This window comes from Lactuca serriola, unplaced genomic scaffold (assembly GCF_051521515.1).
Source record: "Lactuca serriola cultivar US96UC23 unplaced genomic scaffold, Lser_US96UC23_V15 Lser_V15_Un014, whole genome shotgun sequence".
Lineage (NCBI taxonomy): Eukaryota > Viridiplantae > Streptophyta > Magnoliopsida > Asterales > Asteraceae > Lactuca > Lactuca serriola.
Genome location: NW_027629680.1, coordinates 2 through 12,942, shown reverse-complemented (window position 1 = coordinate 12,942; position 12,941 = coordinate 2). Strand labels below are relative to the sequence as shown.

Here is a 12,941-nt window from a genome sequence, read left to right as displayed (position 1 = left end):
AAGGGAAAATGTCATCTTATCCTAACGAACTTGTCAAGTTTGTTTTAAAAGGTCACCCAATTAATCTTTTTTGTACATTAAGGGAACGACATATACATTGACCAATTGAAATGGTCCCTTGACCTGTAATAAAAAGTTTCTATGACAAATCAGTAAAAAAGAAACGATGAGGTGGCTGCCTAGTCACAGTTGATGTGGCAATTGACTCTGGTCCACGGTCAACCCTTGTTCCCCAAGATTGGACACCCCCTTATATAAATAAAGCGATGTCCTAATGAGTTTATCACGCCCACTTTGTTACCCTTATCGGTCTCTTTGTTTGTTCTTCCTTTCGTTTCCCACTTTGTGAGTCCATCGAACCACCACTTCGAGATCAGCAAGCATTAAAGAAAACAACCCATAAACGTTTATTAGAATAATTGCTACAATGCACGTGATGAAACTTAATTGTAAAAAAACATATATGAACGGAACAAGAATGGTTTGACTTTGACTGTAGATAGCAACTAAATTACAACATAACCTATATATGGTGTGTATCTAATACCGACTAACAAAGTATGCAAGTACAACGAGGGACACCCTTTATACCAGAAATGTAACTTCTAGCAACCTTAAAACAGATGTGAGATGAAATATAAGTCATAAGATGAAAGATACATAACCTAAAACAATTTCATTAAAACAGAGGGAGTATATAATATTTCTCTTTAAGACTAAACACACTAAGTTGAATCAATGCATGATTTTGGGTCAATTATAAAATTAACGACCATAGCTAAACATGGTGTAGAATATCACCAATCAATGCATGATTTTGGGTCAATTTTTGATTATTTCATCAATAATTGCAAATTATTGAGCATATTATGGTTTACACATGATATATATAGTAACATCAACCTAAAAATCCATTACCCATAAACACCAGAATGGCTGTTTATGTATAATCTGAGTAAAAGATCGAAAGAACATAAAAACTCACAAGGACCTTGAAGTAGATGTAATCATGGGCGTTGAAGCACCTTCATAAAGATGAATATAGTACCAATTATTGATTGAAAAATGGAAATTTTCAAACTTCATGGTTGGATTCACAAAACAACCACCATGCTTTTCTTACAAGAATTAGTATACAATACTTACCTAGTTCTTCATGATGTTGGGTCATAAGGGCCTTGTAATGACCAATTGCTTCTTGTAAAACAACACCCATTTGCTAATTTGTTAGTTATTCCAAAATCAAATGATTTTCGTGAAGAAAAATCACGAATTTATTTCAGAAAGGGAAGAACAGAATATTATCCATAATTGAATTTATTACCCACCCAAGTTCAAAGTAAGCTTTTGGACGTTGTACATTGAAATCAAGATCCCATCTTTGCAAAGAAATCAAGGAATTCTCCCAGTGAAGTTGTTTTTGTTGAACCTCAAAACTACCAAATATGTAAGTTTTTTCCCGATACATTTGGGAATATTTCCACCGAGTTTATTGTCACCCAAATCTATGACTTCCAAAACTTGTAGATTCCCTAATTCCCGAGGAAGTTTACCGATAAAGCTATTGTTGTTCATAATTTAAGTAATATAATAATGAATTACGAGCAATTGAACATGGAATGCTACTAGAGAGCTGATTTGAGCTTAATCTCATGCAGATTCCAAACACAATTGGTAATTTTCACCTGATACAATAGACAAATTTAATAATTTATTGTTCCATTAAAAATATAAACAAAATTGCCAACAAATTTAATTAAAAGAATGCTCAAAGGCATTTTAATATATATGAACTTACAATATTTTTAGATAAAGGGTAAGATGGTAACTTTACTTGGAACATGACCAAAATTGCTATAAAACATCAAAATAACCACCAAAATTGCAACAAATTCTTTTATTGTTTTGGAACAAAAATGCTTTTTTGAGGATAACTAGTCAAATCTATTCATAAGAAGTCTAATTACTTTCACGGTAGACCTCACATATGAATTTGAAGTCGATAAAGTAGCCCCCAAAGTTCACATATTTGTTCTATTATTATTTTTTCACATTGTATTAAACCTTAAATGTTGGGCTACTTTAACTGAGATTAACCCTAATCTAATCTCATAACTTGCAGACTCATAAGAATATAATCAAACAATCAACCAAGATCACTGCCATTGCAGATTCATACTAGACCATAGTCCTCTCTAAATACGAAATCCAACAAAAAAAAACTCCACCTTTCACCCAAACATCCTCTTTCTATACATGAAAAAACTAGAAATTTTACAAATGAAGAAATAAAGAACGAGTCAATTACATGTTTCTTACTTACTTGGACCAATGTAGATGAAAACCGGGGGATACAACAGCATGTTGGGAGTGAGAGCAGCAGCAGAAGGTCGAGAATTAAAAAGAAAAAAAAAATCTACAACTCAAATACATAGTAATCTAAATCTACAACTTGATCATGTATAAATACCAAATCCAAAAGAACTTTTGTAAATTAGCACCTCTAAACAACACTGATATGACAAAGGTCATACAAATACAAAATCCAAATAGTAATACATTAGAATAAGCATATCTCAAAAGCAAAACCATCACTGATAACATGCATTCAAGAACTACTTGCATTCCACATGATCTATGCAGCTATTCTCTTCCTCTCTTGAACTTGGCAACTCTTACCACAACTGCAACGTATATCTTATCCATGGTTTCCTCAGCAAACATGAAAAGTTTGTGTCTCCACTGCTTCTTGAACATCAGAACTCCAATAACACCCCAAAACCCTGTTCCAAAACCACTCATTATATCCACATAAAACAACCATACCTTCATCTTCTCATCAGCTGCTTTGTGTTTCTTCTTGCTTGTTGTTGTTGGATCTTGATGATTTGAGCAACTGTTTGGCAGTGGAGGTCCACATAGACCTTTGTTCCCAGCATAAATTGATGGATCATCAATAAGCGTCTGCAGTTGATTTCCTGTTGGAATTTGACCCGACAAATTGTTGTGTGACAGATTCAAATGGCTCAAAAAGTTCAGAGCTGCCATGCTTGAAGGGATCCTTCCGCTCAACTCGTTTTTTGAGAAATCAAGAGTTTCCAACTTCATCATCTTTCCAATGCTCTCTGGAATACCCCCTCTCAGATGATTATTAGACAGATTCAGACCCACCAACATGGAAAGTGCAGTGAGCTCAACAGGTATTTCTCCCACAAGTTTATTGCTTGAAAGGTCCATGTTAAACACTATATCCCAAGTTGTTGTATATTCAAGATCAACACCTTTCATGACCTGAATCACATTCATATCATGGTCGATAACTGTATAATCTACATTCATCAAGTGACCCACAACCATGCCATTTAAGTTTCCTACACACGGAGGAATGGTTCCGGTTAAGTTGTTGTATGCAAGATCCAAAATTTGAAGATTTGAACTTTTGCAAAGAGATGGAGGAATTCTACCAGTGAAGTTGTTTTTGTGTAAACTCAAAACTACCAAAGATGTAAGTTTTTTCCCTATCCAATTGGGTATATTTCCATATAATTTATTGTCACCCAAATCTAAGACTCCCAAACCTTGTAGATTCCCTAATTCTGGAGGAACTTCACCAGTAAAGTTATTTTTGTTCAAATTTAACCAAAATAATGATGAAATAAGAGCAATTGAGCTAGGAATGGCACCAGAGAGCTGATTTGAGCTTATACTCATGATAACCAAACCCTGCAGATTCCCCATACAGTTGGGAATTTTCCCACTTAACATGTTTCTTGAAAGATCAAGTCCTTGCAAATCCGTCCTTGTGCACAATGACCTTGGAATCGACCCATTGAAAAGGTTATATTCCAGAAGTAATAGATGTAAAGGCCCATATACATGATCATTTTTCACATTAGGAAGGTTTTTCAAAGATCCGCTGAGTTTGTTGTGAGAGAGATCTAAGAAAATGATGGGCATCTTCCGCAGCCATGTGGGCAGCGGCCCTGAAAGTGTAGCATTGGACAACAATAACCATTTAAGTTTCCTCTGATGTCGAAGCCACTGCGGAAATCCATTCCTGATATTGCAAGAGCTTAGATAAAGATATCTCAACTGGAATGGAGGTATCCACCCACGTGAAACATTGAATGTCAGCTTACTCATTTCCAATTTCTTCAACACTGAAAGATTAGCAAAATGGGCTTCGGTAACCGCTCCTTCTAAAGAATTGTTAGAGATAGAGAGAGTACGGAGTTTGGCAAGTTGCCCAATCGAAACTGGAATAGTCCCGTCTAATAAATTAGAATGTAGATACAATTTTGTTAAAGCTGCTAATTTTCCAAGGGATTCTGGAATTGAACCATTCAATTGGTTATAAGAAAGGATGAGTTGGGTAAGATTCCCAAGGAATTCTGGAATGGGACCAGTCAACTGGTTTTCAGATAGATCAAGTACTTGTAAAAATCTTAATCTTCCTAGAGATTCAGGGATTGAACCAGTCAGTCCATTCTGCGATAGATCAAGGTGTCTTAAATTCACCAGTCTTCCAAGTGTTTCTGGAATTCTACCATTTAAACTCCGACTTAATTCCAGAAACTCCAAAGCATATATGGAGCACTCTGATGCATTTTTTGGTGTGTCAATCATTTCCATAGCAAACTCATTATCTGTTACACTTAATTGTTTCAGGTGGCACTGTCTCCAGACTCCAACATCCTCAATATGCTTAAACTTGTTAGAAGAAAGATGAAGCTCTAGAAGTTTAGGCATAATAGGAAGCGATGAATTCAGCATGGTATCTGAAAGGTCAAGGACTTCTAGGGAGCTCATGTTTGTCAATACAGATGGAAATATACCTCCAAGTGGATTATTGCTAAGATCGAGGTGCTGGATGTTAGAAAGTGTACTGTAATTAAGATGTGGAGAAGATAGATGCGTCTTATCCAGCCCACAACCTGACAAATGAAGCTCTGACAAAGAAGGGATCATGCTTAGCAATTTTGCAAAGTTTGATCCCAAACTAAGATCAAACCATGAAAGATCCAGGAATTCTAGAAATGTCATGTTTTGAAGAAGGAAGGGGAGTGGACCTTTGAAAGAATTGTAGCCAAGATCGAGGTGTTTTATATTAGGAAGTATTCTACTGGAATTAAGAAAAGGACCAAGATTAACATTGGAAAGTCTACAATGTGACAAACTTAACTCTTTTAAGGAGGGAATCATGTGAAGCATCATGTCCCAGTTTTGTGCTCCACTAAGATCCACATAACTCAAGTTGAGAAGCTCGAGTGACGAAAGGCCAAAAGCCCATGCCATATCATCTGCCTTCAGAAAGTTTTCAGAATCGTATGAACTGAGATCAAGAACCTTTAAATTAGAAAGATTTCCAATGTGAGGAGGAATGATACCTTCAAAACCAGCATAAGAGAGATTCAGGTAACTCAGGTGTTTCAAGGATCCAATAAACTCAGGGATCCGACTTCCTTGGAAATCATTCCCACTCAAGTCGAGGTATTTGAGATGCCTCAACTCTGCCAAAGAAGAGCTCACCTTTTTACCAACTAAGTAGTCATAGAAGTAATCTCCTTTGAGATGAAGGCCTTGAACATTTCCAGTGACACCGTCACACTGGATTCCTTCCCACAGGCAACACTCATTTCCAACCCATGATGACATCATTCCTGAGTCATCTTCGACAATACTGTGTTTGAAGTTGAGAAGAGCAAGTTGCTCTTGCTCAGAGCAAAGGACACTAACATTTCCAACCCCCAAACAAGTACATGTGGCTGCAAACAAAAACACACATATGAAAATGAGATGGATCCCCATTATCAACCTTAACTCAGTTTTAGTTTAGAAGAAAGTTGAAGTAGAAAAGATGGGTTGTGATGAAGAAGTGATGGGTTATTATGATGAAGCAACGAGTACATTTATAAAGCCATAAATGAATATTGGAAGACTTGGAAGTCAAAGGAGAATTTGTATCCACAACCTTATATTCTTATGCTATTTTTTTTTTTTGTCTGTCAATCAAAAAAAGTGGTTTGTGGGACAAGACTATTCCACATAGCACATGGAATTCTATTTTGCCACAAATTTTTAACAAAATATGAATTGAATAAAACACAGTATTTGACAAACAAGCATCTCCATTTTGATAAATCATAGATACATTATAAATATTTTTAAGTGATGGTTACAATTATAAACTGGGAATTAAAATAATAATTTTAATTTATCACAACAAAATTACAAGTTGCAAACTAGGCAGTATATCATTCACTACTACAGTATTCAAGTGTTTTAAAAAATGTGATGAAACAAGTTTATCCACATGCTTTTGGTCTTTTTCTATATCTACTTTTCCCCAAAATAGGCATGGAAATCAATGTTTAATTTGTATCCACAAAATTGTATTTTTTGGTCATGAGCTAATACTTCCAATCTCTTGAATCACATTATTTATAAAAAACTATATTATTATTTTTATAAATTAAAATACACAAACTTGTGAATTTAAAAACTATATTATTGTTTTAATATATTTAAGTCAGAAATGATACATGTACTTGGGAATTTGTTCACAAGCAAATGATACATAAGACTTTGAAGTCAACATGGAAGTCAACGGACAATTTGTATCCACAAACTTGTATTCTTTTGGTCCAGGTTCACTTTTAATTTTCTGTTAATCAAAATAAGTGGTTTTGGTCCAAGTTTATTCCCCATAGCACACGTAATTACTTGGTCACAAGTCTTTAACAATTTATGAATTGAAAAAAGCACAATATATATTGACAAACAAGCATTTATGTGTTTGAGAAATCAAAGATGGATTATAAATTTTTGTAAATTATTGTTCTATATTATAAAAATGATTTTTGGTTTCAACGATTTAAAAAACTAGATACAACAGAACAAGTTGTTTTTAGTATTATTTGATGTAATAATGTTAATGTGTCAAGGAAAGGAAACGTATTTTAATTTTTGATTTTTTAGCTTTGTTCCTAACAGTATGCTGGAGAAGGGTACAAGACTTGACATTGCATTTTGTGGAGTGTTTATGAAAATAAAATTTTAATTTATAACAGAAAATTTACAAGTTACAAATATGATGACTAAGTTGCCCATGCATGTGATGTGATGTGATGAAACAAGTTATTGTGATGGGAGACTTGGAAGTCAATTGAAAATTTGTATCCACAAGACAAGACTGCATGCTTATAGTCTATCTATATTTACTTTTCCATTGACCAAAATAAGACATGGAAATCAATTGTTGATTTGTATCCACAAAATTGTATTGATTTGGTCATGGGCTATTTTTCTTTTTAATTCTCTCAATCAAAGAAAGTGATTTTTGGCTAAATCAATTCCCCATGTCACACGTAAATGCATTTGCCCACAAAAACAATATATATGATGGTTTTAAGACTTGTCATAATTAAAGATTATAAACTTGATTTTGAAATTTAATGATTTACAGAAATACCTAAAATATATTTTTTTTTAATTTTAAAACTTATTCAAAGTGTAATCTAATACTTACAATCTCCTGAATCACATTATTTTAAAACTATATTGTTATTTTTATGTATTAAAGTCAGGAATGATATAGGAACTTGTGAATTTAAAAAACTACATTAAATGATACATGAACTTGTGAATATGTTACCTCACATATGATTCTTAAAGTCCACAAAGTAGCCCCCAAAGTTTATGTTATATCTCTGACACTTGGGTTCCCTAAATTACAGGAAACATTCGGTTTGTTTAATTGATTATTTTATTAAAGTGTGGTGTATACAAGACATGGTGTTTTTCAACTATTACAAGGTTCACATAGATAACTCACCCACTCGAGTTAGAAAAAACTGACCTGTAACATGGTTATGAGTATAATATATGATGCATCTTCAATGACCTAAAGAAACAAATCAAATAAAGTAAAGGGCAAGGTTAGTCCTTATCTATATATACAATAAAACCCTCAAAACACATAATAAAATTAAAAAGGGGTTACCCTGCAAGAAAAAAGTAAAATTAAAGAAACAAGGATAGCATCATAACACAAGAGGTAATGAATACATAAAATCTTTTTCATGCTCTGTGGGTTCAACCAACATTAATATAATGATAAAAAAAAAAAACCTACAAAATGAGAATGTTTTGGATAGCTAAAATGCATGTATAACCTACATTAAAGTAAGTAATTAACAACATGTAGAACTTTTGAAAGCCCACTAGTCAGCAGATTTAAAAAGAGTAATAATATCTTGCAAGAAATTACCTTTCCAATTAAAATGGATTTTGCATTCTTGAAGCTATGACCAAATCTTTGACATTCGCCAGATGCCTATTTGCAATGTTTTCACCTGATAAATTAATTGACAAATTTAATTTGTTGCTCTGTTTTATAATATAAGCTACTTAATTAATAAAACAAAAAGAATACTCAAAGACATTCCAATAAAGACTAATCCATCTGAAAGCGTATCTCAATTCAAGCCCTCCCTTTCTTAAACCAAATTGAAACTTAATGTATGTACTACAGAGGCACTGTCTAGGTATTGAATTCAATCTCATCAACAGCAAAACATTATAATTATATATAGCATTTCTACTAATTGATGCCATTCTTTTATTCTCTTGTCTTACTAGATATGCTTATATTTTGGTAACTAATAGTGTTATAGGAATACAACATTGAATGGCTGATTATGTTGTATATAGTGATTTGATGTTTTCTTACTTGTTTTTAAAGTAGTTAAAATAAGCATAATTAAGCACTTTCAGTTAGCAGCAGATGGGGATGGTCCAAACATTGGTATGTTTCTTTGAAAGAAATGAAAGTAGGATGCTATAAAGTATAAACAAATAAATGAAAGTAGGTTGCTACTTCTTGCATTTATCCCTTTCGCTTTTGAGCATAATAACATATATAGTGGCACTTTATGGTTCTATATCAACACTTGTTCTGCTACGAAGCTGTTATATTATCTCGGTTTCCAATACTTAAGAGAGGTTAAAATGGTAATTATGAGCAAAAACGATAAAGTTGGTCCAAATGGAAAAGTTCGTAAAATTTGAGGGTGATCCCATTGGTCCAGAGCACATAGTGTGGTGGTGTTTGGTTCGAAGAAAGTGATTGTCAACAAAGCATTACTACATTTATAAAATAAGGAAACCAAAATGAAGAATATTCACAGTCTCTGTCACTGTTCCAAAAAGAAGAAGAAGAAAGGAAAAAGGTGTAAGCAGGAGATGTTTTCAGGGAAAGTAAAAGAAAGAGTATTTGAAGTGTCTGGGGATCAAAACTGGAATTCAGACTCTGAATCCAATATAAATGAAAAAGAATGGTGTCTTTAAGAAACAATGTTAAAGTGCTTATCTATCAATATAAATGGAGTGGAGAAGGATTTTAAGAGAGCTTGGGTTAGAAATATGGTGCTTAAAAATCAGGTTACTTTTGCTGGGGAAAAAGAACATGCAATTATGCAGTAGCTGAGGCAATTGAAAGATCTGGTGAGCTTGTGTCAATGTGGGACCCAAATCTTTTTGATGTTATCAAATTAAAGGAAGAAATTATATTGTTGCAACTTGCAAGTAACTGAGATATGGAAAACCTGCAACACAATACGTCACCTCATCATTTAGTTGATTCTTTTTTATTTAAGTTGACATCATCCCATAGTTTTAGCATAATATATAATATTCTCAATTTCATTACTTAACATTGCCTAATTCACTCAAATCACCATTACCCATTTTAATCGAGAAATTGACAAAATTAGGTCAGGAAACACAATCTCAACTCAACTTTCTTCTAAGTTAGTTCTATGTCTTGATTTAGCTTACATCCCAACAACTAAACATCTTACAACCATTAATTTAACACAACTTAAGCAAACTTTACAAATGTAATCAACATACCTCGACTAAATCGGCACCCAGTTCAACCCAGAATGATTTCTCCTCAATATTACAAGCCATATGCTTAAATCGACTGTACTATGATTTTCAATTCACTGATTGACTTCATGAATTCTCCTTCTTTCGTCTTTCGCTTTACTCGAACTTCCTCGTTTTCATCTGATACGAGATCTGGTCATATTTCCGTTATTTAATATATATTTAATTCATTTTAGAGTAAAACACTTTTTTGGTCCCTATGGTTTTGCCAAAATAGCGCTTTTGGTCCTACTATTCGCTTTTTGTTATGGGTGATCCCTATGGAGGGTTTTGTTACCACTTGTGGTCCCTGCATTGCATTGTTAAATCTAACAGTTTAGATGTTAGGACTAGTTTTCCCTAGTTTTATCTTTTCTTTATTGCTTATTATCTACTACTAATCACTATTACTAATTAGGTATGTTGATTGGGTAAAATTTTTGAGCTTCGGGTAGTTCGAGTTTTTTCATAAAATAATATGAACCGAAACCTGAACTATTTACAATTCAGGTCTTATAGTTCGGGTATCCGGGTTGATGATTCGGGTTGGGTATTTTCGGGTATACCAGAAATATACTTTAATGAAATTTATTTATGAATAATTTGGGCATTGTTCCTTGTTGTATGAATAAGATTGAAAAAACATTGTGATAATAGATTTTTTTTATAAGCTAGTAATATCATCACCAAATGAATAAAAAACATGTAACAAATAATCATATTACTTTTACCATCTTACAAGTTATAATAGGTTTCTTTTTAGGATATTATATGATATATTCATGAAATTTTATGTTTTAGGACCATATCAAACGAGTAATGTATCTCGTGAATTTAATCATATTTTGTCATTGTTAACTTATATAAGATATTGATAGGTTTTACATGTAATAATACGGAAAAATCATTATATTCTTAAGGGTACGTGCAGCCTACTTTGATCTATGGCATAACACTATTTAAGCAACATATTATTGAACACCAAATCTTCTAAACCCTAATGGAAAGCAAAATTCACAAAATTGCATACCTTTTATTTGTTATTGTAAACAAATCTTTGATTCCAACAAAGCAATCTAGAATTATCTTTGAAAACAAGCTCTATTTGTGTGCGAGCCTCTAATGGTTCACACCCATAACACAAGAACCGTAGAAAGATTAGGAGAGAGGCGAGAGAGGATCAATTTTTGGATCTAGTATCTAAAAATAGAGTACTTGAAAATTCCAAAGTATAAGGTTCTATTTATAGTTGAGTAGGAGACATGTAGAAACCATGATTTGAACATAAAATAATATTATTTCAAATAAGACAGTTATCTAGTTCATTGATTATTTAAATATAAGCTACCTGAAACGCTTTTAAGGTCTCCAAATCCCCATCATGTAGCCATACACCACCACCGTATTGCTCTTTTTGCCACGATCACAACCAGCACTACCCCACAAATTTCCTAATCATCACAAAAATCTGCCACAAAAAAAGTAATATACATATCTTCTAAAACCATATTTGAATCTTCCAATCTCTTTGCTTTGGATAGCCCATCTATGAGTGTTGTGTAAGTATATTAATCATAAATCATGACCTTTGTAACACCCGTGTTCAAGACTAGTTTAGCTTTATATTTTTAGGAGGTAAAGATGGAGTTTTGGGGGAAAACCTGTGGCACGGCATGGTGCAAGGATGCCCACAGCGTGGCATTGAATAAAAGCACATATATTTTATTGGACCGCCACGGCGTGGGCAAGGGTTGCTAGTGTGTGGCATCTGTTGTAACAATTGGTAAAAATTAGTTAGTGTTCGATGGTCAAACCTCCACGAATCGCTATGTATTAAAGACCAATTGTGTGTAATCTTATGTTTATAATGTATATTAAAGATATCATATTCATAATTACTTTCAGAATGTCTCAAGCTACTAAAATCATCTATCGTTGAAGATCGAATCGAAAATCACCGAAAATTATTTTTAGAGTAAATTACACCAATGGTCCCTATGGTTTAGGGTAATTTGCGTGTTTGGTCCCTAACTTGTTTTTTAGCTCGAAAGGTCCCTACTGTTTGTTTTTTTTACGTGTTTGGTCCATGTCTTACCTAAAAAGACTATTTTGCCCTTGATTTTTTTATTTACTTAAATAAATACACCCCCAACCCCACCCCCTCACCTTACGTTACCTACCTCACCATTTTTTCCTATTTAAATAATAGTCTTTTAGCATAGCAAACGAGCAGATCACTTCAGCATAACAACATCATATATACCAGGATACAGATATAACAGATCACTATAGCATAGCAGCATCTTACATACCAGGATACCAATTTAACAGATCACTTCAGCATAGGAACATCCTACATACTAGGATACAAATCTAACATATCACTATAACATAACAACATCCTACACACCAAGATATAGATCTAATAGATCACTACAGTATAGTAACATACTCGATACAAGGATACAGATCTAGCAGTTCACTACAACATAACAACATACTAAATATTACCGCACCAAGAATGGATAACCATATATACTCAGAGGTAAGATAGCCACCCAGACATGTGGTCCTACTCTAGAACCACAACGAAACAAGGAACATGTAAGAGAGCCTAGACCAAGAGTCCTCAATCTATCCTACATGACTATATATAGTTCGTAAGGCATCCTTCTATTAACATATAACTAGAACTAGTGGGCTGACATTGGTGCCTTCGACCTACAGTACAATGAGGTGAAACTCACCTAAAATGAAGGAACCCGAGAACATTGTGATACGCTCCCTGATACACTGCTTGCTCCCGCAGATCCACTAACATCAGAACCATATAAAATCTTATTCACCAGTTAAAACCATCAAGTTTGACCTAAAGTCAAACTTGGTCAAAAGTCGGCAGTCAACGGAGTCAACAAAAGTCAAAGCCCAAGGTTAGTTGAGTACACCCCTCTATAGGTCACCTATCCATCCGAATGACCAATTCTTAAACACAATCCAAAATACCCTTAGAT

At 33.7% G+C, this 12,941-nt stretch overlaps 1 protein-coding gene across 3 annotated transcripts; it reads right to left on the bottom strand.

The window, feature by feature from the left end:
* Positions 1–2,229: 2,229 nt before the first annotated feature.
* Positions 2,230–10,065, bottom strand: LOC145077750 (receptor-like protein EIX2). 3 transcript variants are annotated; one of them, XM_079023017.1, is made up of 5 exons: positions 9,913–10,065; positions 8,270–8,354; positions 7,859–7,903; positions 7,655–7,725; positions 2,230–5,765 (listed from the first exon to the last, which is right to left on the bottom strand). In XM_079023017.1, the coding sequence occupies exon 5, from the start codon at positions 5,656–5,658 to the stop codon at positions 2,644–2,646; it is 3,015 nt and encodes a 1,004-aa protein (XP_078879143.1). In that variant the 5' UTR covers positions 5,659–5,765; positions 7,655–7,725; positions 7,859–7,903; positions 8,270–8,354; positions 9,913–10,065; the 3' UTR covers positions 2,230–2,643. The 3 variants fall into 3 exon arrangements, with proteins under 3 accessions (XP_078879143.1, XP_078879144.1, XP_078879142.1); XM_079023018.1 differs by lacking the exon at positions 7,655–7,725; XM_079023016.1 differs by lacking the exons at positions 7,655–7,725; positions 7,859–7,903; positions 8,270–8,354; positions 9,913–10,065 and having other exon boundaries at positions 2,230–5,992.
* Between the last annotated feature and the right edge of the window lie 2,876 nt (positions 10,066–12,941).

Bases quoted from the DNA above. Each gene is read 5' to 3' on its own strand.
- LOC145077750 (XM_079023016.1), bottom strand. From the start codon at position 5,808: ATGGGGATCCATCTCATTTTCATATGTGTGTTTTTGTTTGCAGCCACA.